The 25380-nt window shown below is 35.3% G+C and overlaps 1 protein-coding gene across 5 annotated transcripts; it reads left to right on the top strand.

Moving 5' to 3' along the window:
- The first annotated feature begins 28 nt into the window (after nucleotides 1-28).
- RNF170 (ring finger protein 170) lies at nucleotides 29-23768 on the top strand. Of its 5 annotated transcripts, none has more exons than XM_019742065.3 (8): nucleotides 73-208; nucleotides 3199-3274; nucleotides 3924-4067; nucleotides 8305-8380; nucleotides 10793-10901; nucleotides 14545-14618; nucleotides 17862-17972; nucleotides 20881-23768. In XM_019742065.3, exons 3-8 carry the CDS (start codon nucleotides 3931-3933, stop codon nucleotides 21148-21150), a joined length of 777 nt encoding a protein of 258 aa, XP_019597624.1. In that variant the 5' UTR covers nucleotides 73-208; nucleotides 3199-3274; nucleotides 3924-3930; the 3' UTR covers nucleotides 21151-23768. The 5 variants fall into 5 exon arrangements, with proteins under 5 accessions (XP_019597627.1, XP_019597624.1, XP_019597623.1 ...); XM_019742066.3 differs by lacking the exon at nucleotides 73-208 and adding an exon at nucleotides 374-511; XM_019742068.3 differs by lacking the exon at nucleotides 3199-3274 and having other exon boundaries at nucleotides 29-511.
- The last annotated feature ends 1612 nt before the right edge of the window (nucleotides 23769-25380 follow it).

The following is a 25380-nucleotide window of genomic DNA, read 5'->3' as shown; positions in this document are numbered from 1 at the left end:
TCTCGGCGCGCGCGCGCCGGGCTCTGGCGACGGGTCCTCCGCGCGCGTCCTCACGGAAGCGCGGCAGTGCGCGTGCGCCTGTGCCGGGACTCCAAAGTAGAAAGGAGACAGCTAGTGGTTGCCCAGTAGGGGTGGCGGGGGCAGCCCCCGGAAATAATCTCTATTCTCAGTCTCCGGGAATTGGCGAGGTATCCTCTGCGGTGGAGAGGTACGCGCCCCCTTCCCACCCATCCGGGCCGCAGGGCTGCGGCCGGCCACGCCCACCCGGCTCTGGGCCCACAGAGCTGCAGGCAGGGCTCGGCTTGGGTAGCACTGCCCGGGGTCGCCTCGTGGCTGCCGGGGCTCTTCAGGGCGGGGACGTCTCTGCCTGGGACTCCAGGGCACCGCCTTCCTTCAGGAAGCCGGGAGCTAAGCCCCAGAGTCGCCCGGTCCCATCCGGAATCTCCCGGAGACGGTGGAAGGGCCGAAGTGGCGGGCGTCTCACGGTGGTTCTAGGTGGACTTAGCCAGCGGTGAGGAGAGCCGCCGATCCTTCTTCGGACGCATGGAGCCTCGACCCCCTGACAACTTTAGTTAAAGTAGGGACAGGGTGTGCACCAGTGCGCCACTCCGTGAGGACCCGACCGTTCCTGGGGCCTGTTTGTCCCAGTGCCTGCTAAGAGTTGGCCTTCTTCCTTAGTGGCTAGGTGGAGCGGCCGCGAGATAAATCTCTGCAGGGTTATCGATAAATTTTTATTAGATGTAACATGCAGAAAAGTGCATGCAACATATCTGTTTAAAGAATAATTAATAATAAAACACCCAGATAAAACAGAACATTGCTGGTACCTCAGGAGTTCCACCCACACCTTGTGTTCCTTTCTGAACACAATTCCCTCCCCAGACTAACACTTTCTTGCTTTTCCTTATAGCTTTACCACCTAGGTATGCATGCCTAAACAGTATAGTTTTACTCTGTTTTTGAACTTTTACGAGTGGGATCCAATTGTATTATTTTGTGGCTTTAATAGTAAATTTGTGTCTGTAGGTAATTTTCATTGCTGTCTAGTATTCCGTTGTATGACTATAACAGTGTATCCATTCCACTGTTGATGGGCATTTTATTGTTCCAGTTCGGGATACTGAGAACAGTGCTGTGAACATTCTTAGATGCTAGTGCAAGTGTTTAAGATTTTTTTTTTTTTAGGATATGGATCTTGGAGTCCTAGGAGAATTGTTGAGGGTATGCATAACTTGACCAGATAATGCCACCCTTTTATTTGAGATGCAGCAAATTTAACTTCCAAAACACTTCTTTACTTTGCAGTTCCTGAAGCCCCGCCTTTTCTCATTAAGAGTAGGTTTTGTCATTGAGCATTCAGAACTATCAAGATGGTGCTGAGTTTTTAATGATGTTTTACAGAGTACCAGCTAACAGTTCATATGATTATTTTTGTGAATGTAAAACTTATCTAAAGTCTCCTCAGTGGTCTTACTCTTAAACATTGTTCTCTACTCCAAGGGCAGAGAAACCTTTAGAAATGATAAATAGGTATCTCACCTGCCTTTGTGTCCTTTGATGTCTGTGGATCTTTGTCAAAGCAGAGTTCCTACATTTCATCCTGGATTGTTTCTGTAGAATCCCTTGCACTTGAATTGACCACTACCCTTGTTAGGCATGTAAAATCGGTAAGTGAGCTGTACTCCACTGCAACTTGTCAATGGATGTGGAGGAAAACAATCTGCTAGCCTTTTCTGGAAAGACTATAGTGTATTGAGCACCTGTGCTCCAGCTGCTCAGGTTTTCAAGGCTTTGACACAGTCAACCTAAACCTTCTTTTTCAAGCTTGACTGCTCATCTCAAAGCATCTGTGCATGATATTCCAGTGTTCTTAAGGTTTCCTTTTTGTAGCTCCCATTACCCTCCATGAAGGAAGTTATTTTAAAAGCTTCTTGGGTGTTAGTAATTGTCTGCAGAAGCCATGTGGCCATCACGTTTCTACATGATCTTGGGTACAAAGACATTGAGTTTCTCCTTTGAAGTTATGGAATTTCCTATATTTCCCTTATCTCTCTCTCGCTTGCTCGCTCGCTCTCTCGCTTGCTCGCTCGCTCTCTCGCTTGCTCGCTCTCGCTGTTGCTCTGTGTGTGTGTGTGTATGTGTGTGCCCGTGTGTGCCCACCCATGCGCATGCGCATGCGTTTCCTGAAAACTTTGGAAAAGACCAAAGAGAGGTGAGTGGAACTTAGCTGTCTCCTTACTCCAGTTAGTTGGAGGCTCCTCATCTACAGCTGTTCATCACATTCAAGTAAACATGCTGGTGTCCTGCATGGCAGTGTTCCCAATGTTATCCTCTCTTCCCATACATACTTAGAGCTTTGGTTAGAGATAGCTTAGGGTAAACTCCCTAAATATGTAACATAGGAGAAAATTCTCACAACTCTGAAGTAACTAGATTCAGTAATTGGAAGGTGGGCATCTTGACACAGGATAACATTTTGGTCATCTTTGAGCAAATCCAAGTAGTTCTCACTGCCCTTAGGACTTTTGACACAGCCATAGCATCTCTAATCTAAAAAAAGGAAACCTGATAAAATAAAAATCTAAATTGACTACATGACCCACCCTTAGATTATTTGATGCTCTTTCTTCAGTTTCAGTTGGCAGTTCATTTGATTGTTTTTTTTGAACAAAAATACTGTAGTTGAGGTTCTTTCTCTGAGTTTCCTGGTGTGAGCCTTCATCATGGCTATTTGAAACCTGTCATTAGAAAGTTCCTCATATATCAGGCCATTACTATGGGTAAAGCAAATGAAAGCCGCCTTTGATCTGTTTGTTTAGGTTTCTTCAATGAGAGGTAATTTTCTTACAAGCAGCCAGTTTAGATTCTTTTCACTTTCCTCTTAACAGACTCACCTGATTAATGATATTGAATAAAACTCTTTTCAGTGCAGTAAGTTACATTAATACAGAATTTTATTTTAATTATGAATAGTCGTATACATTTAATTGAATATTTATTTGCTTTATATCCTTTAAGTGTCTTATAAGACTTTGAACTTTACTATTTTTGTCATCTGAAAAAAATATGAATTACCTGTGATATTTGGACTCCATTGTGGTTGGGCTATCTCCCCTCATACCTGTAGAAACTGGTATTAGCAATTTTCTCTAGTGTATGGGAAGGAGAGTTTCATATCCTTCCTTTTCTCTTCATAAGGAAATGCAGCCTGAGAGTGATTCCATATTCCAGACAGTCCAAAGAATTCTGAACCATAAGCTGAGCTTAGTTCCAGGTGAGGCTAATAGTTTTTCAAGCACCAGAATTTTCATTAATTCAAATAGTCTCAGTATAGATATAAATGTCCTATAGCCTCATTGTTTTTTTACTTTCCAAAGTACTAATGCTATAAATAAAGTAAGCCACTCTTATTTAAACGTATATTTATTAGGTCCTACCATGTACAGGGTACTAGACTAGATATTAAAGGAATATTTACAGAGGAATAAAATATATTTCCTTCCCTGTTTATACATGATAAATTCCATGATGCACATTCAGTGCTATGAGGGAAAAGAGGGATCTGATCTACATGGAGAATTTATTCAGTATTAGGACTAAGAAAAGAGCAATTGGACATGAGAAATGTCCTTTTTTCTTAAGGGAGCTGAGCTTGAGGATGAAAGGGTTGTTTTTTTTGAATTTTTTTAAAAAATATATAAATGGATGACACATTATAGTAATTGTTTTCATTAATAGACATAGAGTTCTGTCCTCTCCAAAATAATGTGTGGCAAATTTTAAAGAACTCATGAATGGGGTAATCCACACTTTAAGTGACTATTACAAAAATTAAATATAAGTTAAATTTATATTATTTTTATTAGTATATTTTGTTTTCACTGTGTCATTTGTAACTTTCATCTTGTTTCTTTATCTATTAGACCTGGAATGGCCAAATATCTGGGTGAAGTTAAAAGTCTGAAACTGGATGACGATTCATTCATAGAAGGCGTAAGTGACCAAGTACTTGTGGCAGTCGTGGTCAGTTTCGCTTTGATTGCTTCCCTGGTATATGCACTTTTCAGGTGAGACTAAAGCACAAAAGAATTGAAATAATACATATTTCTAGGGGCCACTGACTTTCTGACTACTTCTAGTAATGTTTAATACAAAGGGTGCCAAAAAAATGTATACACATTTTAAGAAAGGAAAAAACTGTATTAAAATTGTAATACTTAATATATACTGATAACAAAACATGAATACAAGTCATGTGTATACATTTTTTGGCACATATCCCCCCAACCTGTATTTAATATGAAAAGCAAGTAATAGATCTCAGTGATTACTAAGGCATTTCATTTTCCACTAGGCCCTAAATGCTACCATACATTTTTTTTCTGATATCAACAGTCTTATTAGATTAAATTTATTATCCATATTTTGAATAAAATGTTTATATTTTCTATGGGAGTATCACAGTTTAACAGTGTGATTTTCATAATTGAATCCATGAACTTGTAAGTGATACAATAAGTGCAAAATATAAAATTGAAAACAAAAATAGCAAAAAAGTATAAAATAGAGATTAATTCCAAAAATTGCAGATTAGTGAGTTTCTTGTAAAAATTACAGAAAGGATTATTAAACAGAATGTGAACACTTAGGAAAAATGGTAATTAATTTACTCTTTACCTCTGCATGGTTAGTTTCTTACTAAGATAACATTATCTTGATTTCAGTAGGGTATTTAATATTGTACCTGGTGATACATTTGTGGACATAGCTAGATGATAGCAGATTTAAATGAGTTCATAACTGGTTGACAGGTTGTTCCCAGGAGTACTGACTAATGTTTTAATGTAAACAAAAAAAGGAGGACACTGAATTATTACAGGGCTTTGCCTTTGAGCCTGTTCTACTCATTTCTATTAGCAACTTCGTTGAAGACAAAGAAGCATGCTTATTAAATTGTCAGTTGAGAAGGAAAGCTAATGTATTGGTACAACAAAAATAAGATTCAAAAATGGGTCATTCCATGTATCTATGGTCAACTGATCTTTGACCTATGGTGCCAAGACCGATCAATAGGGAAAGATTTCAACAAATGGTGTTGGGACAACTTGATAGCCACATGCAAAAGAATGAATTTGGACTCATACCACATTATATGCAAAAATTAACTCAAAATGGATCAAAGATCTAAGTGTAAGAGGTAAAACTATAAAACTCTTTTAAGAAAACATAGGAATAAATCAACAGGATTCTTAGATATGACACCAAAAGCATTAACAACAAAAGAAAAAAATGGATTAATTTCAAAAATAGATAAAAATCAAAATTAACAACTATTATGTTTCAAAGAATATCATCAAGAAAGTGAAAAGACAACCTGCAGAATGGGAGAGAATAGTTCAAGTCATATATCTGATAAGGCTCTTGTATCTGAATATATAAAGAACTCAAAACTCAAAAAGACAAATAACCCAATTAATAGATGGATGAAGGATCTGAATAGACATTCCCCCAAAGAAGATATTCAAATGGGCAATAAACATGGGAACAGATGCTTAACTTTATTAGTCATCAGGGAAATGCAGATCAAAACCACAGTGAATCACAACTTCACACCACTAAGATGGCTAGAATCAAAAATTCAGATAATAACAATTGTTGTTAAGGATGTACAGAAATTAGAACCCTCATACACTGCTGGTGGGAATGTAAAAATGGTGCAACCACTTTGGAAAACTGTCAGTTCCTCAATTGATTAAACGTAGAGTAACCATATGACCTAGCAGTTTCACTCCTAGGTATATATACCCATGAGAAATGGAAACATATTTTCACACAAAAAACTTGTACAGGAGTGTTCATAGCAGCATCATTCATAATATTCAAAAGGTGGGAACAACAGATATCCAACAGATGAATGGATAAACAAAATGCCATATGTCCATACAATGAATGTTATTCAAGTATATAAAAGAATGACATAATGATACATGCTACATCACAGATGAAACTTAGAAACATTATGTCAAGTGAAATAAGCCAGACACAAAAGGGCACAGACACGTCTGTTCATATGAGTGTCCATAATAGAAAAATCTATAGAGATAGAAAGTAGGTAAGTGGTTGCTTAGGACTAGAGTGGGAGATGGGGGCATAAGGGGTGATAGCTGAAGGGTATAGGGTTTTTTTTTTTAGGTGATAAAAATGTTTTAAAATTGTGGTGTTGAATTATATCTCAATAAATCTTTTTTTAAAAATGGGCCATGACCAGGCAAATACAAATAAAGTATTTGTTTTTTACCTGTTAAGAATGGTAAATTGTTGAGTGAGAATTTTTAAGTGAAAGACACATCATAAAACCACAAGTCAAGCAGCCCATTTTATTTAAAAATATTTTTATAAGTTTAATTTTATTTTTTAAATACTTTTATGTTATTTTAGTTTATTGGGGAATATGGGGAACAGTGTGTTTCTCCAGGGCCCATCAGCTCCAAGTCATTGTCCTTCAATATAGTTGTGGACAGTTCCAAGTCCAGTTGCTGTTTTAAATCTTTAGTTGCAGGGGGCGCAGCTCACCATCCCATGCGGGAATCTAACCAACAAGCCACCCGGGATGCCCCTCTGGAAGCTCAACTAGATTGTCTTCAGTCTAGCTGTAGAGGGCTCAGGTCACTGGCCCATGTGGGAATCAAACCAGCAACCCCATTGTTCAGAGCTCACGCTCTAACCAACTGAGCCATCTGGCTGCCCCTATTTTTAAATACTTTTATTTTCCCTTACTTGTTTTTCTAATTTATTTATTTACTATGGATACTTATTACTTGCACAAGAAAAGTTTTTTCCCCACAAACTGGAATGATATGAAACCCAAACTAAAAGTTACTACCTAGTAAGGCAATTGTATATTGTAGATGCTAAAAAGAAGAAGAAAAAAATAGTATTAGGCTGCATTAATCAAAGTAACCAGGTAAAGGTCACATTTCTGAATATATTCAGTTTGGGTCAAGAATTTTAAATTGGAAAACATTCAGGGTAGGTTATCAGAATGGGTAAAGCTATGGAAACAAAAATTCTTGAAGTAACTGGGGATATCTACCTAGCTTAGGGAAGAAGACTGTAGGATATAAAAGCTGTCTTTCAATATGATGAGGGCTTGTTTTGTTGAAGAAAAATTCGGTTTCTTCTGTGTAGCTTCATGGACAGAACCAGGGTGTAAAGGAAGAACCTGCAGATTTTTTCTTCTGGAGTAGGGAAACCTGGCTCTTCCCTACTGTATTTGTCTCCTGTGTGTCTCCTTTATTTTTACACAGAATACTTCTCTCCTGGTCACCAAAGGTGCGGAGGGTTTTCCCCCATACCAAGCAGTTTTCCACAACAGCAGTTGATTAGATATTTGACTTTAAATTGTGTTTATGTCCTCTCTGAACTAATGGTTATATTTTGTCAGCTTTCTTTTCTAAAATTTGAATTTTTTACTAAAAATTGAATAATCATAGGATGGGTTTGTTTAATTTTCCCTATCCCATTAGTATATTGATTTAGAATTCTTATTGCTATTGGATATTGGCTCACCCAGAGAGTAAAGTCTCCTCTGTAGAGTAACACTTGGATTGTATGTACTTAAAATATTGCTATTGAAGAGATTTCACTTTAGAAAACACTTCTGCAGCCAAATGAAATTAAGCCATGATTCAGATGTAAATCTTCACCCTCAACCTACCAACCTAACCACCACTTCTAATTTTCAATACTCAACATATCTTATCCCATTCTATTATATCGGTTACTAACTTCTTGCTTTTGATTCTCCATTTTAATTGTTAATGTTAAGATATTAGTGGTATATTAGCTTTTGGCTTTTCTACACTATATAATTTTAGTTTTTGTTTTTCTCTATGCCCCTTCCCTCATAGGTGAAAAGTTGGGATAAGGACCTAATTAGATATGGAAAAGTGTTCAAATGCATAATAATATATAGAATTATATAGCTGCTTATTTTGAAGGAATTTTACAAAAGAATTAAATATGTTAATTGTTATTTTATTGTTCGTACGTCTGCAATTAAATCGCCAAGGTACTAGGACTCTGGATTTCATCATTTGCCAGTTAAAAATGAAATGAGCTGATAATCAGTGATCTCAGAATAGCCTGGAGTGTTCAGTCCTGGAATTGGAGTAGAGCTGTATGCCATCATTTACATCTATTAAGTTACCAGTAGTACTAGGTCGAAAATTAGACCCATAAAGAAAACTGATTCACAATCTGACAATATATTATATTCAAAGTTTACTGTATTTTGTTCAACAGAAATGCACATCAAAACATTCACCCAGAAAACCAAGAACTAGTAAGGGTGCTTCGGGAACAACTTCAAACAGAACAGGTACTGTTTATGTAAATATGTACATTTATGTAAGGAGTAGATGTTATAACTCTCCTTGCATGTGAAATTGGGATGAAATATTAGTAAATGACTTTTTGGAAACATGGGCTTCTTCCTGCTTTAAATTACCATAAATTATTCTATCAATTGTATATTTTCAGATTAGGCAAATAATGAGTCTTAATCTACTCATATGTTTCCATATGTTGTTGTCTTGTTGTTTTTTAATTTGCTTTGAAAGACAGAAGTTTTCCTATTATTTCCTTGTGATGAAATAATCACTGTCTAATTGCATTTAATGAAATATAGTAGAAAAACTATTCTTTCTAACATATATTCCCCTAAGACCTACAAAGAAATGACTATTAATGGTGGAAAAGAAAACTTCTCCTCTGCCTCTTCTTTGCTTTTAGCCAGATGGACTCTCTAAGAACCAGAAATGTAATATATTTTATGAAGACTGGATTAAGTAGAATATTGTACACCATCATGCCAAGATAGCTAACATCAAAAAACAAAAATTAAAAATTGATTTCCTACCCACCAATCAAACTTTAATTCCAAAGAGCGTTTTATAATTTATTCATTCACCAAATAGTTATTGAAAAATCCACCTTATGTCAGACAGTGTTCTAGGCATTGGGATTTCAATTGTGAACTAACTAGACAAGAATTCGTGCTTCACAGAACTTAAATTCATTGATTCAGAAATAGTTTAAGCATATTAGTAGTATTTTCTTCCAGAGATATTGTTATCAATAATTCATGCTGGGACAGTGTTTAATAATTTACAAAATGATTTCACATACAACTATTATATTATTTAATCTTCAAACATACATAAGCAACTATTACTATCCCCATTTAACATATCTGATCACTAAGATTTACTTGAATTCACAGTAGGATTACATGAATAGATCTAGATATACAGGAGTCCCAGATTGAGGGGGACTCCCAGGTTTTTTTTTTGTATCACTGTCCCATTCATCTTCCTCACATCTTCCTCAGAAATGGCATATAGCTCTAGTTAGAATTCAGCTAGTGGCTTAGCCTATACTGTGCTGTGTTATAGGGTAGCCACTAGCCACACGTGGCTATTTAATTTTAAATTAACTGAAATTAAAAATTCAGGACTTCAGGCACACTAGCCACATTTCAAGTACTCAGTAGCCACACATAACAAGTAGCAACCATATTGGACAGGACAGATAAAGAAAATGTCCACTATTGCATAAAGTTCTGTTGGACAGCACTGGTAATTGGGTTTTCGTCAATTAATTTCCAAAGAAGAAAATTGAAGAGAAAGGGCTGAGAGGGGAACATTAAGTGCTGTATGTTTTTCTTTTTTGCACCATTAAAAATGACAAAATAGGCTCTAACATCAAGGTTAGATGTTAGACTTACAGAATATTCTAATTTGACTTATAGGATATAGAACATAGATGTTTGACTTATAGAATATTATAGTATTGTAGGACTGTTTTAGTAGATGGGATTTTAGTTATGGTTTATTAATTTTGAATGACCAGAATCTTTGATTTAGTTTACAAGTAAGAGTAAATAGCTCATATTTAACAAATTCGGTACTTTTTATTTTGGTCATTTAATGTTTTTAATCCCAGCTACTTTGTTTGTAAGGTATATGCTAGGTGCTATAAAAACAGGTTTGGGTAAGTATTTTAAAAGGTATACATTACATACTAGTACTAGATAATTTTCTAGTTCCTGGGGTACTACTACAATGAGTCTTGCAGATGAAGTCCTCGGCCTCATAGCACTCACATTCCAGTTGGGTTCTTTGATACCTGGATGCTTCTTGTGCTGATGATTCTATTCAACATTCCTATTACAATTGCGATAGTGATGTAACTGAGAAACATTAAAATGTACTAATCTGACTGTGTGAAGGATTAAGTTCAAGTTACCAGTGGTCTTTCATTCTTCTACTTCCAAAATAACCAAATATTCTTCTCTGAAAGTTTAATTCTGGTCTCTTGTGAGATACAGTATACGTGCAACACTTGTCAGGAAGGCATAAATGAAAAAGATGTTAAAAATGAGTAACTAATATTTGACATTTCTTATTCAGCTTATGCATTAGTTCAACCTTGTGTTACTCAAAATAACTTGCTCATTCTAATAGAATAAAGAGAAACTCCTGAATTAATCTAAATTTTTATCTTTAAATTGTGTTCAGGAAGGAAGGTAGAGACGATGCTGTTTTTAAATTAAGCAACAATATAGCCTCATAACTGTATCAAACTTAAAAGACCTTGAACTATTACATATCTAAAATTTGATGAGGATTACACTCTATTGACTGTATTCCTAAGTATAATTTCACATGAAAGTAATTTTGAAAAGCCCGTGTGTGTCATGTATAAATATGTAGACATATTTTCTCCTCAGGATGCACCTGCAGCTGCTCGACAGCAGTTCTACACTGACATGTACTGTCCGATCTGTTTACATCAGGCCTCCTTCCCTGTTGAAACAAACTGTGGTCATCTCTTCTGTGGTAAGCAAACAATGCTGTGCTTGGTAAAAGTGACTATTTAGACCAAGACCCATATGTGTACACAGGCCGGATTCCTAGTTTTCTCTGTTACATTTTTGTATTTCGTGTGTACGTAGATTGCTCCTGATATCCTGCTCTACTCATCAGCCACTTTTATTTAGTGTCTGTGGGTTCAAAGATTTAAAAAACTAGTTATTCAACTTCTCAATAAACAGAAATGTGTTTCTTTGAATAGTAACTCAAGTCTATCAAAACCCTGTGGGATTCACTAAATATCTCATTGTTTATCACTTTTTAGTAGTTTCATTTATTATTCATCTCTCCCAACACAGGAAGTTTCTTCTCTCATGGACCCTGCCACCCAAGACCTTCTCTTAGTTTGACTAACTCTTTTTTACTCTGAGTTAGTGCTGAATTTCTTAGCCTCTCTTTCTTCGGGACCTCAAGAGAGTTGGTGATGCAGAATGAAAACCTAGAGCATGTAGTCGGACAAGAAGGGAACGTTGATTTCACATTTACTTAGTATCAGTAAGGGATGCTTTCTACCCCTGGGCATTTTTCCTGACTTTCCAGAAAGATTTAATAGAGAAAATGAGATATCATATAATCATTGCTTATTATGGTCATACGAGATTGAGGAGAGTCAGTTATTACATGACATTTAACATACTTCATCTCATCTAACCCCACAAAACCAAGGCTCAGATATGTTGAGAAACTTAGAAAGGGTAACCCAGCTGCTAAGGGACACAGCCAGGTTTTAAACCGAGGTCTAACTGCAAACCCTATGCTCAATTCTACTCTGTGATTGCTGGCTAATACAGCTACTCTCTATTTAAGATTTGTCCAATCATTAGACCTGTTTTTTCATTGGTAATATTTCTTTCTGTTTGAACAGCTATATTCAAATAGGGTTCTAATTACTCCCAGAATGCACCCAATTTCCATATAAAGATCAATTTAAAATGTAGCATACAATGACCCTATAAATTGCTTTCTCCCCTTTTCAACTTTTGTCTAAGATTGATTATATAGAATTCTTAGGTATATAGTGTGAGTGTTTATACTTTTCGGGATGACGTACAATGGTATTTTAAACCTATACCATTCAATGCAGCGTTTCCTATACCTTGTGCTCATTTAGTAAGTACTGACCAACACCATTATTTTTTCATTCATTAATTTCAACTTCTTTCCTAATATTTTTGCCTAAGTAGCTAAGAAATTATAAAACACTGATTTCTGTTTCTATCTTTAATTATCTGTTGGAAATGCTGATGAGCAGCAAAATAATGAAAAATCAGATAGAGTGAATTGAATGGCTATCAGAGAAAAAAGACACTTTCCTCTCCTCTCAAACTTCTGGTAGATATTCCTAATCAATTGGATGCTCTTTTTCTGAGTCTTGATATGGTCTCTAACACAGTACTCCAGGAAAGTGTTAGGAATCAGTGAGGTTTGGCAAGCACGATGAACTCTATTTGCCAACCCAGGCTTAAGTAATTCACTGAGTGGATAACCCAGTCAATTGAAAGATGGCTGTATTGTGTTCTTGGTTTTACCTTTGAGTCTGAGGTAATAGGGTAGATTGCTTCTGATATCCTGCTCTACTTATTAGACACTTTTATTTACTGTCTATAGGTTCAAAAGTTAAAACAACTAGTTATTCAACTTTTCAATAAATAGAAATGTGTTTCTTTGAATAATAGTTTCAGTATATTGATACCATGTATATCAAGACCACTTTAGCTTGGTTCCTGTATATGGAACTAGTTCTGTTCCTTTACAGTGAGTTAAGAATAATGCAGCAACAGACTTCACTTTACTTGCATTTGTAGCCTTCATTATTTTAATTCTCTAGCAGTCTTATGGAGTCTTATTCCCATTTTACAAATAAATAGATTTAGAGAGATTGTGTTCTAGAATAGTAATTGAGTCATCTCTCCTCTAGTTAGGTGGATCTCTCTTTGTAAAGAGGGGGAAAGTTGAGGAAAAGGGAAAATATCAACTCTATCATAGCAGATGTGTATGAATTGAAGTATTTGGTTTGCTGGACCATAGTTTTGCAGTGCAGGCAAGTGGCCATTATATAATTTGCAAAACAAGAACACCAATACCCCAATTTGTGGAAAAGAGATGTGGGATTAAATAAATTAATATATGTCAAAACAAATTGAACTTCTGGGTTAAAAGGCAGTAGATAAATTTAAGGTATCATTATAGAAGGTAGTAATATTTGTAAGTTTTGCTTTCATATAATTTCTATATGAAATTAGATTGCTGAAAGTACTTAATAGTATCTAATTAACACAGCATGCTGAGAGTAGGAATAAAATATCAGATAAAGACTGTATAGCTTTTAGATTCATCTTTTAATTGTTGAACCAGTTTTTCCCACAATCACTGTAATAGCCAATTTGGACAGCCTTTGCTGAGCCCATTGTTTTGCTTAACAGTCTCCTCATATACCATTTATTTCTGACTCCTCCATTTGCTCTTGCTATTAATAAAACCTGGAACATCTTCCCTCCTGATTTCTGCCTATCTAAATCTTTGCTATCCTACAAAGTTCAGTTCAAATTCTTTCTCTACAAGTTTTTCTAACAAATCCCAGAGAGTTCTCTGTCTCTGTACTCCTTTTGTATTTAATACGACAGTTCAAGATTTAACTACCTTCTGAATGATTTAAGTATGTCACTTTGATCTCCTCACTTTGATTATCATTTCTTGTTCTGAATTGTGGACAATTATTTGATCTGGAAGAATCAGATTAAGGAACACAGAAGGGTAAGCCAGGTTGCTAAGAAAAGAGTGAGAATACAGAAAAAATCCTGGAGATGGGAAAGAGATAAGAATTGCTTAGTTCAGATTCACATCGGGACCTGGATGATCTGAGAAACAGGTGTCCTGCAGAGGAGAAAATGTATTGTCCCCTTAAACATCAGATAGTATTTAAAAATATTTCTTCTTCATTTGTTACTGGTCTAAAATTTAGTGCTTCTGTACTTACCCCACCTGTCACTTTCTGAGGTCTTCCTTTAGGCTGTGTTTAGCTGTTTTGCTACTCACGAACACCTTCAAGCAGAAAAATCAAACCCAAAAAGTATAAAAGTTGATTTAATTATTGAACTGGATTATAAACTTTATTAGGGCAGAGAGCATGTAATCTTTGTATCCTTTGGTTTCTTTTTCATACTACTTAATTACTATTATTGATACTTAAGTAACTTGACTTTCTAAACTCATAAAAAATAAAAGTTGTGTTTTTGTAACACACATATCAAATTTGGAACAGAAAATTTAGGCTGTGACTTGGTGTCATATTTATAATGATGTTTAATTATTGTTTTATTTATTTTATATAGGAAATGCAATCTTTTCTAATAAGCCTCGTAGCATTGAAGCAATGAATGCATGCTTGCTTTTGATTGAATAAAAATGTCTGTATCTTAACTGGTAGTTTAAATAGAAATGTTTTTCAATGACTGGGAATTACTAGGTTTGAATTTATCTGAAGACTGTGTTGGATGAAGTAAAAAATATTTTAAAATAAGGTGATACTGTTAAAATATTTTAAAATTTCTCAGGACATATAACACTGGTGGACTTTAAAACACCAGTATTAATATCTTTTTCTCATTAGGTACCTGCATTATTGCATACTGGAGATATGGTTCATGGCTTGGGGCGATCAGTTGTCCAATCTGTAGACAAACGGTAATGTTTGTATCCAGAAAGCATCATTTAAGCTAGTTCATTTTGTAAATTTTTATAGTTTCTGTATCTGACTTTTGAATTATGTTGATATTTTTAGCCAAACTTCCTTTACCCGAAGCTTCTATGATATTACTCCACTATTTTTTAAATGTCTTTAAGACACCTCAAAGAAAAAGGGAATTGCCTTTGAAATACTTGAGTTGTAGTGGAAAACAAACGGTAAATGATTCCTCTCCCAAATCCTAGTAAGTCTTTGTTGTAATACCTGCAAAGGAATAACTAAACTAGCTAATCAGGCTTAAGTAAATATCCCCTACATATACTTCTTTTGAAAAAAATTGTTTTTTCTTTTTAACTTATTTTTAATCTGCCCCTCTCCAGTAAGGGTCCAGATAGCTTTAAATGAGGAATAATAATTTTTTGAAATCTCTCTTTCGGAAACATAACCACATTGAATTTTCCAGAAGAGATTTGACCACTATAGTTAGTGTAGAAGCTACCTCAGTAGGGAGGCAATAAATTTTTATAAACATATATTGAAGACTGAAATATCAACCCAGATGAGGTTGCCAGAGTGTCTCAATTTCTTTGACAAACTGGAAGAAGCAATACACTAAAAAATCTGAGAAACTGAAGTCCATAGTTTTTTAATTAGAAAGTGTAGCAAAATAGGACATTCTTTCAGGTGTGTATAGTTTTTCATAATTTCCTTTATAGTTATTTCATTTTCCATTTAAAGTAAAAAGATATGCCTTTCTGATAATGAATTATGAACATGTGAAAAGATAGCATCTCCTTAGGAAGTCTTCCAGTGTGTAAAATAAAGTCCTAAAAAGTATAGTTTCCAAATAAAGATGTTAAATTGAATGCGTGTATTTAATTTTGCTCCCTCTTGCAACTCCACTAAAACAATAGTAAAGGCATAAAACCACAGAGACCAAAAATTAAAACAAAATGATACAAGAGGCAACAATTTCCCAAAAGTTCTTTGTAAAATCTAACATATATACAGAAAAGCACACAAAACACAGAAGCAGAGCTCATTGAATTATCACAAAGCAACACTTGAGTCATCACCACTCAGATAAAAAAACAGAAACTGGCCAACAGCCCCAGAATCCTCCTTAGGACCCCTCCCAAATCTCCAACCCTCCTTCCTCTCCTAGAAGTAACTGCTATTTCACTTTTATGATAAGTACTTCCTTGATTTTCTTTATAGTTTTATTACCTTAGCATGCACCTCTAAGATTATTGGTTAGTTCTGCTTGATTTTGGGATTTCATATAAATAAAATCACATGGTATGTATTGCCAAAAAAATGTATACACATTTTAAGAAAGGAAAAAAACTGTATTAAAATTGTAATACTGAGTATATACCGAAAACAAAAGATGAATACATGTCACGTTTGACTTCCGCAATTACAAGAGGTGCTCAAAGTGGTTACCATCAGCATAATTTTAACATAGTTTTTTCCTTTCTTAAAATGTGTGTCCATTTTTTGGCACCCTCTGTATATACACATACACACATATATACACATCTTACAGCCTTTGTTCTGGTTGTCCACTTCCCCCCAACACTGCCTTCTTTTTTGGTATAGAGAGGAAGATTCAGGGCTTTCTCTTCTTCTACATTCCTAAATTCTGCCACTTTCACATTTGACTCTTTATTGCATGGTCAGGAGGAAAATCTAATTTTTTTGTACTGCGTCTTTGGCTGATTTTATATGTGACACAAGGTAGTCAACACTGAAACTTATTTGCCAGTACCACGTCTCATCATTTTTAGCTGTCTGTCAGCAACACTAAGACCAGGCCCTAGGTCTTGCATTAAAGAATTAGTTCCATCACCCATGGCTTTTCATAGGGTGTATATAAATTAGCAGGTGGTATCCTTTGGACCACACATAAATTGCCTAGAGGCTAGAAAGGTGGAGATAAACTTGTTTTCATGTAATAGCTTTTGGTTTCCTAACTGCAGAGTAATTCATCCTGGAAGCAAGACAGGTGGCAGATACTTGCTGCACCTCCTGTTTCACTGGAAATAATGCCTCGGCTGCTGCCTCCTACTAGAGCACACTGAGCACTTACTTCTCTGCCTGAATGCATGCACTAACACACCAGTGGTCCTGCCTGTGTGTCAGGGCTAGCTTAAGTTTCAAGCTTTCTAGACACCCCAGGGAGAAGAAGTCCTTATCCTCAAGCATCATTAGAACACCTATCAGGATGCCTTAGAAGAGGCTGTTGAACAAGTCTGCCACCCCCTCTACCTTGGGGATTGTGATCACTAACGGGCAAGGCCTTGTCTTCATTTCTTTATGTATCAAGCACTTAGCAAAGAGCCTTGCAAACACTAGGTGCTCAGTGAATATTAAAAGGATGCGTTTTTGTTAACAAATTTGTGAAGAGATAACTGTACCTGCTATTCCTACCATCTACTACTGCGAATCACTCCCTTATTTAGCTGTTTGGAGAGCATCTGAGCTGTGGGAAGCCCTGGTTTTATAGCTGAACTGAGGAAGGATAAAAGCAACAGCTAGATGATTTAAACTTAAATCTGTCACTACTCCTTTCCATTTTTATCCCATTGTACAGTGACCACTTCTATAAGGGTTTTTCAAGGTACTATCTTCTTCAGATTACCCGAGTGTGATCCTAAGACATTTGTGTATCCTTACCTCTACCATGGAGGAAAGGGGGTTAAATACATTATCTTATATAACAGTATCAAGAATTACTAGTAGGGATAGGTGATTGAGAGCTGGTCCCTGCAATAAGTTAATCTCTGTATTATGGTTGGTAACATGCAAAGATATTTTAAATACCGATGAGGATACGGAATCATGATTTTAATTAAAAAAGAAATCCCTTATTTTTCTTTCTCAAAGTGATAGGTAGATATTTTATGTCACTTTGCTCCTGAATGTTTTCTCATCATTTTTATATCTTCAAATATCTGTTAGCCCAAACAGAGAACTACTGACTTTATTCCTAGTGTGGACTGGAAAATATTAGAACCAGTGTTTGGATAAGGTGCCTGTTTTTTTTATAGGAGTTCAAATTACATTTTGCATTGGATTTTATTGTAAGGCAATAATAGCTTCCTTCCTTGCTTGTGTTGCCTTCACTAAAGGAAATGAGTGAAATATAAATTCAGAAGCTTTTCTCATTTTATTGAATAACAAAATGAAAACAATTAATGCTGCAGAAAGGTGTAACAATTTTTTTCTGTAATATGCAGGTAACTTTACTGCTACCAGTATTTGGTGAAAATGACCAGTCTCAGGATGTTGCCCCATTGCATCAAGACATTAATGATTATAACCGGAGATTCTCAGGGCAGCCCAGATCTGTAAGTAGTGTTATAGCAGGTGCAAAGTTAGAGTATAATGATACTTCTCTTTTGCAAAGTGAGATTTACCAACAAATATTCTTTCACTATGAAAAATCTCATTGTTTATGTGTGTTAAGTCTTTACTTTCATCATTGTTGTCATTCACTGAGTTACAGTTTTGCCAAGGATTACAGTTATTCTATCTTAAAAAAAAATCATAAAAATCTTTTATGAAAGAGATACCAGCAAAAAAGCAATAGGAAAAATTGGAGAGAAATGTAAAATTATCAACTCTTACAACATATTCTAAAACAGTGTTTATTTTATGAGAAACTTATAACTGATATTTCAAATTTAAGAACTACCACTGAACTTAAAACAAATAATTGTAAGATATCCATTATATTTTTAAGTGTGAAGCATACCATTGCTCAATATATTTAATGAGTGGTATGTGATGAAATTACAATAAAGACATTTAGCTCTTACTTTGATACTCTACCTCATTCAAAGTTGGAGTAAGATTGTGATTAATATACAAACATTTCTTAATAGCCCATTTCATATTTCTTATCTAATTATTGCATATGAGAAGTGAAGAAAATAGCCCTGATAAAGGACAGAAAAGTATTCAAAAGACATACTGGCTGGTCATTAGAATATTTATCATAGACCTTGTGAAGGCAATTTAGCTGTTATGCTTTAAATGTTAGTTTCTTCTATAGCGAATAGAAAGTTAGCATTGGAAATGATCCTAAAAAGACCATGTTTGTGCTTTTGTGACCAGTTTTCCAAAAGAAGCTACAAGATTTTCTTTATTTGGTGGAGTTTTTAAAACTGTTTTCTCACCACTTTCTCAATTCTTCCCATTTTTGTCTCCATCTCCCTCACAACTTGGCACTTGTTAAACAAATAGAATTACATACTTAGAGTTGAATTTATGATATTTATACAGATTATTAAAAATAGCTGAACTGTGGGCAGTGGAATGACCATAGGGAATAATTTACTTCCTCTGATCAATATTTATACAGATTATTAAAAATAACTGAACTGTGGGCAGTGGAATGACCACAGGAAGTGATGTGCTTCCTCTGCTCAGTTTCTCTTACATCTACCAGCCCTGAGAAATGAGATAAAAGGAGTTGTGTTAAGTAGTCATGGTAGGTCATTACTACACAGGAACCTTATAGATCATGTAGTCAACTAACAACTACACAGAACAAATGAGAAATTTGTAGTCAGAGAATAAACTCAAGGTCATACAAACAGATATTGGTATTATCTTTTTTTTTTAACAGCTTTATTTAGATGTAATTTACATGCCGTAGGTGGCACCTGTTTAAAGTATACAATTCAATGATTTATAGTATATTTGCAGACTAAATATAATCGAATTATCACCATAATTTTAGAATATTCTCTTCTTCCCAAAAGCTTTAGCAGTCCCTTCCCATTCGCCCCAGTCCTTGGCAGCCACTAGTTTATGTTCTGTCTCTATAGATTTGGCTATTCTGGGTATTTCATCATTTTATTTGTATGGGATCATACAATATATGATCTTTTGTTTCTGGCTTATTTCACTTAGCATGTTTTCAAGGTTCATCCATGTTGTAACACATCTCAGTACTTCATTGTTTTTTGTTATCTTTCGATTATAGTTGACATACAATATTATATTTGTTTCAGGTGTACAAGATAGTGATTAGACATTTATATAACTTACGAAGTGATCACCCCAACAAATCTAGTACCTACCTGACACTCTACATAGTTATTACAGTATTATCAACTATATTCCCTATGCTAGGAGTTCATTGCCTTTTATGGCCAAATAATGTATCATTTTATTTATCCATTCATCAGTTGATGGATATTTGAATTGCTCCCACTTTTTGACTGTTTTGAATAATGCTGTCATAACGTTTGTGTACCAATTTTTGTGTAGACACATTTTCATTCTTTTTGGGTATATGCTTCATTGTAGATTTGCTGGATATTATGGTAACTCTGTTTAACATTTTTATAAACTGCCAAACCATTTCCAAAGGGGCTCTACGTTCCCACCAACAGTGTATGAGGGTTCCAATTTCTGTCCTTTCGTTTTTAAAAATTTATGTAATTTGTTAAATTTCAGCTGTGAAAATTATGCTCATTTATGTTAAAATCTAAATATTGATGTGTGGTTCTGTAAACATTCAGAAACTTAATCCTTTTCAGAAAGGTAGGGCCTGGCATCCCAAAAATCTTTGTGATAATTAGTAATTAGTAATTCTTAAGTTAAACAGAATAAATAAACATCCTAAGAAGGGATCAATTTCATTGCTATTCTTAGACTGTCAAAGCCATCAAAGTTCATGTGTCTTTAATATATGTCTTAAATATTATCTGGCAATTTATAAATGTCTTTTATATACAATAGCTCTTCTAGTTCTTGAAAGTCCTCATGACACATAAATACTCCATTAGTTGTTGACTTACTTATCTCTAGAAGGTTAAACAACTTTCCCCAAAGGTCACTTGCCTAATAAGTGATTGACTTTGAACTCAAACCCAGATCTGACTTGAAAGCTGAGACTTGAGCTCAAGCCTCAGACTCTAATCCTATACACTAGGTTATTCATTTATTTTTACTAGTGCAAATTAGAGATAACTTGAGTTTTATTTTATTATATCTTATATTTTAAGTTTGTTGATATTTTAGTTGCTTTACAATTATCTTCAATAAGGCCTATTTTATAACAAGTTAGTAATCAAAGAACTATTTTAAAATAAAATGCATAGCTAGAAAATACGGTGTTCAATCAGTATGTGAAACTTCTTAATTCATGTTAACTGAGTTTGCACACGTTGTAAGAAAATTGTATTATTTTGAAGTCTGACACATTAGATGCCAAATCATAATATTTTTTCTTCCCCCTACCAGATTATGGAAAGAATTATGGATCTACCCACTTTACTGAGACATGCATTCAGGGAAATGTTTTCAGTCGGGGGCCTTTTCTGGATGTTCCGTATCAGGATAATACTTTGTTTAATGGGAGCTTTTTTCTATCTTATATCACCTCTAGATTTTGTACCTGAAGCCTTGTTTGGAATTCTAGGCTTTTTAGATGATTTCTTTGTCATCTTTTTGTTGCTTATCTACATCTCTATTATGTATCGAGAAGTGATAACACAGAGACTAAACAGGTGAAAAAAAGTTTACTAAAGTATTTGAGCTACTGTGTAAATTCAAACAAAATGACCCATGGCAGTATAAAGCATTTGAATCTTATCTTACAAACTTAAAACTACTGTATGACAAACATTTGATTAGCATTTGGCAAATACCTAGCAATACATGACTGGAATTTTTACATGTTGCAGGTTCTATATATTAAGGTTAGAATTATAATAATTTACAACTGCATCTTCATTGTGTTGTCTATAAAGTCTCTGGAAAAAATACGGAATTATATAAAAAGGGATTTATATCTTTTTCTTTTCCTCCAAATTACTCAGATTAATTGGATGTATGGTAAAATATTGTTAAATGTACACGTTATCAAATTTATCCTTCTCAGTGAGTACCTATATATTGCTAAATATTTTTGTTACAATAAAATATTGTACAATATTGGGAAAAAATGTTTCTTTTAGTACTAGCTAGCTTTTGTGCATTTGGAGCAGTTCTGCTTTTCCATTCTGGTATAATTCTTTTTGTTATCAGCTGAAAGTTAAAGAAACTTGAACTTTATAATTTGATTTCATATTCTGGTTTTCAGAACACGTCTTAATCAATAGAATTAACAAGATGTAAGACATTTATCTCCAGCCAGCATACTTATGTTCTTAGTTATGACATTTAAACAAGAGTTTGGTCCTTTTATAGGAATAGTATATCAAAGTAACTTATAATCTTCTGCAGTTTTCTGTTTGAGAAGAATCAAAACCACAAGTATTATGAATCCTAACTCTCTCAGCTGGCACTGCTCATTAGCAAACTGGACAGCAGGGTTGTCATTGATGCCCAGGGGTGTTAGCTCTGTCACCTGCAATCACTGATAATCATACTGTCCATTCATCTATTAATGAGCCTCACTATGTATAGATAGGGAGAAAAAATAACATCTGTCACAGTCTCAAATTAATCAGTTTAGCCATCAACTAATGAGTTGCTGAATAAAATATCAATAGTATTTTCTAATTTGGGCCTAGGACAAAGCTGTTGCTTGTCATAGAGAACAATACTTAAATATAGCACATTATAATTAAAGCAATTTCTTGCATACTTTTCATTTTATTCTTAAGACAGTTATGTGAAGGCAAAGTATTTTCCCTTTCTTCCGCCTCCCGCGCCCCAACTCCTGTTCAAGCTGTTTCTCAGTCTAGTTGTGTAGGACACAGCTCCCTGACCCATGCTGGTATTATGAGCTTTGCGCTCCCCTCCCAGGCAGTCAGTCGCCAGTCTTCGGTTGCCAGTCATTGGTCTACCACTCACAGCAGCTCATGGCGGCTCTCAACCGCTACCAGCCACTCACGCTGACCTCCGGCTGCTCGTGGCAACCCAGCTCCAGGGAGAGTTGTTGTTCACAATCTTAGCTGTAGAGGGCGCAGCTCACTGGCCCATGTGGGAACTGAACATGCGACCTCGGAGTTACGAGCATGGCGCTCCCACCACCTGAGCCATCTGGTCGGCCCTGTCTTCTTTTTCATAGAAGAAATCCCTGTTATAGATGTTAAGGTTTTTGTCTGAAGCCATGCACAAATAAGTGACAGAACTGGTATTAGACTCTTAGTAGGACTCCTGCATGGGTTCAGATAGATGTGAAGGTTATTACAAAGAGGGGAAAGCAGGAAAAACTGGGGTCCTTTGGAAGTCTTTTGGAACACACTGGAGTAGGATAGCTTGGGCGCTCCTACGAGGAAAGGTCTAGAAAGATGACATATCAAGACTTCATAAACCCTAATTTTCTACTTCCAAATCAAACATCTAATAAGGTAGCATACTTCATAGAAAAACATTTCAGCTGCAGTTACCAACTTGAAAAGCTAATAGTAGGAGTTTGTTATCCCAGACTAGAAATGCATTTCTTACCAATTATAAATTTTATGTGGGGCTATGTAGCCATGTCATTTTTGAAAGGATTTCATTTTCTGTGCATGTGTTCTGCTTCAAGTGTCACATTTCTAGTTACAATGATTTATTGTAATATTTGGAATTCCTTTTAAGACTTGCCTGGTAGAGTTGTATTGTACCAACTTTTGTAACATACAGCAACACTGTATGATCTGAGGTCTTACCAACCTGAAAACGGAACATGCTGACATCTCAGAATTTTAGACCTGCTTACTATGTCATCTTTATTGATCCCTGCTAATAAATGTAGACAGTATCTGAGTACATAAAGCAAGTAGAGTCAATCAGTGTTTTAAACATAATAATATTTCTATGATTCAAAGTGAGATGATATAAATCAAAGCAACAATTTAGATTTTTGTAAACAATATTGTAACCTTCACAAAAACAGATGGTCCAACCCCAGGAACAGATGGTAACTTGGGCAGGTCTGTGGGGAACAAGAGGAGGAAACAATTGTTCTAACTGCCCACTAGGAAAGTGGTTTCAGCCACTACAATTCTCAGCTTTGAAAGCAACAAGGGAAGAAAGGACTGTTGGTCCCTGTGGCTGTGCAGATACCTACCTCACAGAGTTGTTGCAGAAGATTGACAGTTTGGTTCAAACTTTGTGATTTAAGAGTTTGTCAAGCAGTTATTCTTTTGAATAAAAGCAATATAGCTAAAATTAAAAAGTACTTATCTTCCTGTTTCTTTAACATTGTTTGCTTTCAAATTCCGAACTCCTGAAATAGTATTCAATATAATGGTTGCAATGGCTTTCTTTTTCATTAATGGACATGCAGTATTTTGTCACATTTTGAATTAATTTTGCTTAGGTATTTTTAAATTTAAAAAGTAGAAATGCTTTTGAGGAAAATTTGATCTGGGCAATCTCTATTAATGCTGGACAAGGGTGGAATTGGAATTAAGAGATTAGGCCTGCACCCTGATTCCCCACACCTATTCCTTTTGTGTGTATTTGATAAAGGAAATGTACCTTTTCTGAGTCTGTTTCCTTATGTTTGCCTCTCTCCCTTCTCTTTGAAACTAAATGTACTTCAGGCTCTTCTATTTTGCCAAACAGCAATCCATAAACCTGGGACTGAGTCAGAATAGGAAAGGGCACTCACTCAAAGTTTGAAGGCCCTAAGTAAGACTTGTCTCCCAGGACCATGCCAGTAGGCTTTAAGGGCTGTTGACAATCACAGAGATAAAGACAATCATTGAAATTTTGTTGTTCTATCAGAACCAGCCCATTTTTATGGCATCAATATTTAAGCACTGAGTCCAAGACTGCAAGCAAATTTGAGGTGTTATCTGTCACTGTCATCTTTATCCAATTGCATCCTCTGACTCATCCCATGTCCCAGATTGGTGCATGAGAGGAGTAAACATTGTCAGAAAACACTGAGCACGTTTGAATACTTACTTTCTTTTTAAGAGTAGTGCTATTTGGCTGTAGGCCTTTTGATGGGAAAGTAGCATGTGATGCAAGAGGGTTAAGGGCTAACAATGTTTTAAACTCACTTGATACCTAACAGTTTAGATTTTAATGTTTTAAAACACAAAATTAAAAACTATTTAAAAATACCTGATATTCAGATCAAAACATTCACCCTTCTAATCAGTGCTAGAGAAAACCTGTAATTTCTAGCTACATGAAAATCGTGTTTCACTAATCCTAGAATATTAATGTTGTAAGGGTCCTTACAAATTGGCTAGTTTTTGTATTTTCTCTGAAAATCAGGTGAAAATTATGGATAGCTCCCCAGAAAAATGCATATATACAAGTATGTATAATTTCAGTTTCTTTTCAGGGGATTCAAGATCTGACCATTCATGGATTCAAAATTAAGAATTCCTCATTTCATCCTACAGCCTTACTCCACAGATGAAGATAATGAGACCTATAGAGAATGAATGCTAGAGTATCTTTTTAAATAAAAATTGTTTATAGAAAAAGAAAGCATAGTTGGGTAGAAATTAAAACCTAAACTTAGATATTAGTGTGTTCAAAACATCTTTAGCCCTCTCCAATGTCAAAACAATGTCTTACTTTAACTCAGTTTATTAAACAAGCCAAAGTTTACCTTTCTAGAATAATTGTAACAAAACTTACTTTTGTAATATCAAGGGAGACATCATTTTCCTTAAAAAGTGTTATATTAGTAAATAATTATCTCTTGGCCTTTCAAGACTTTGAAAAACATCAAACTTCCAATTAACCTTCTTCAGTTTATCCCTATTGTCTTTCACTTAAACGGGCAAATGAAGAGAACATCACTCATTGTCTAATAAAAGGCAGTTCTGCATATTTTGTGCG

The sequence above is a fragment of the Rhinolophus sinicus genome, chromosome 16 (genome assembly GCF_057876585.1).
Source record: "Rhinolophus sinicus isolate RSI-liver-muscle chromosome 16, RSI-T2T, whole genome shotgun sequence".
Classification (NCBI taxonomy): Eukaryota; Metazoa; Chordata; class Mammalia; order Chiroptera; family Rhinolophidae; genus Rhinolophus; species Rhinolophus sinicus.
Note: the sequence above shows the minus strand (reverse complement) of the source record. Positions and strands in the feature narration are given on the sequence as shown.

Coding starts and splice junctions, on each gene's coding strand:
- RNF170 (XM_019742068.3), top strand. CDS start 3,931: ATGGCCAAATATCTGGGTGAAGTTAAAAGTCTGAAACTGGATGACGAT. Junction 10,902..14,544: donor CTGTGGTCATCTCTTCTGTG/GTAAGCAAACAA, acceptor TTTTCTCATTAG/GTACCTGCATTATTGCATAC. Junction 17,973..20,880: donor TCTCAGGGCAGCCCAGATCT/GTAAGTAGTGTT, acceptor TCCCCCTACCAG/ATTATGGAAAGAATTATGGA.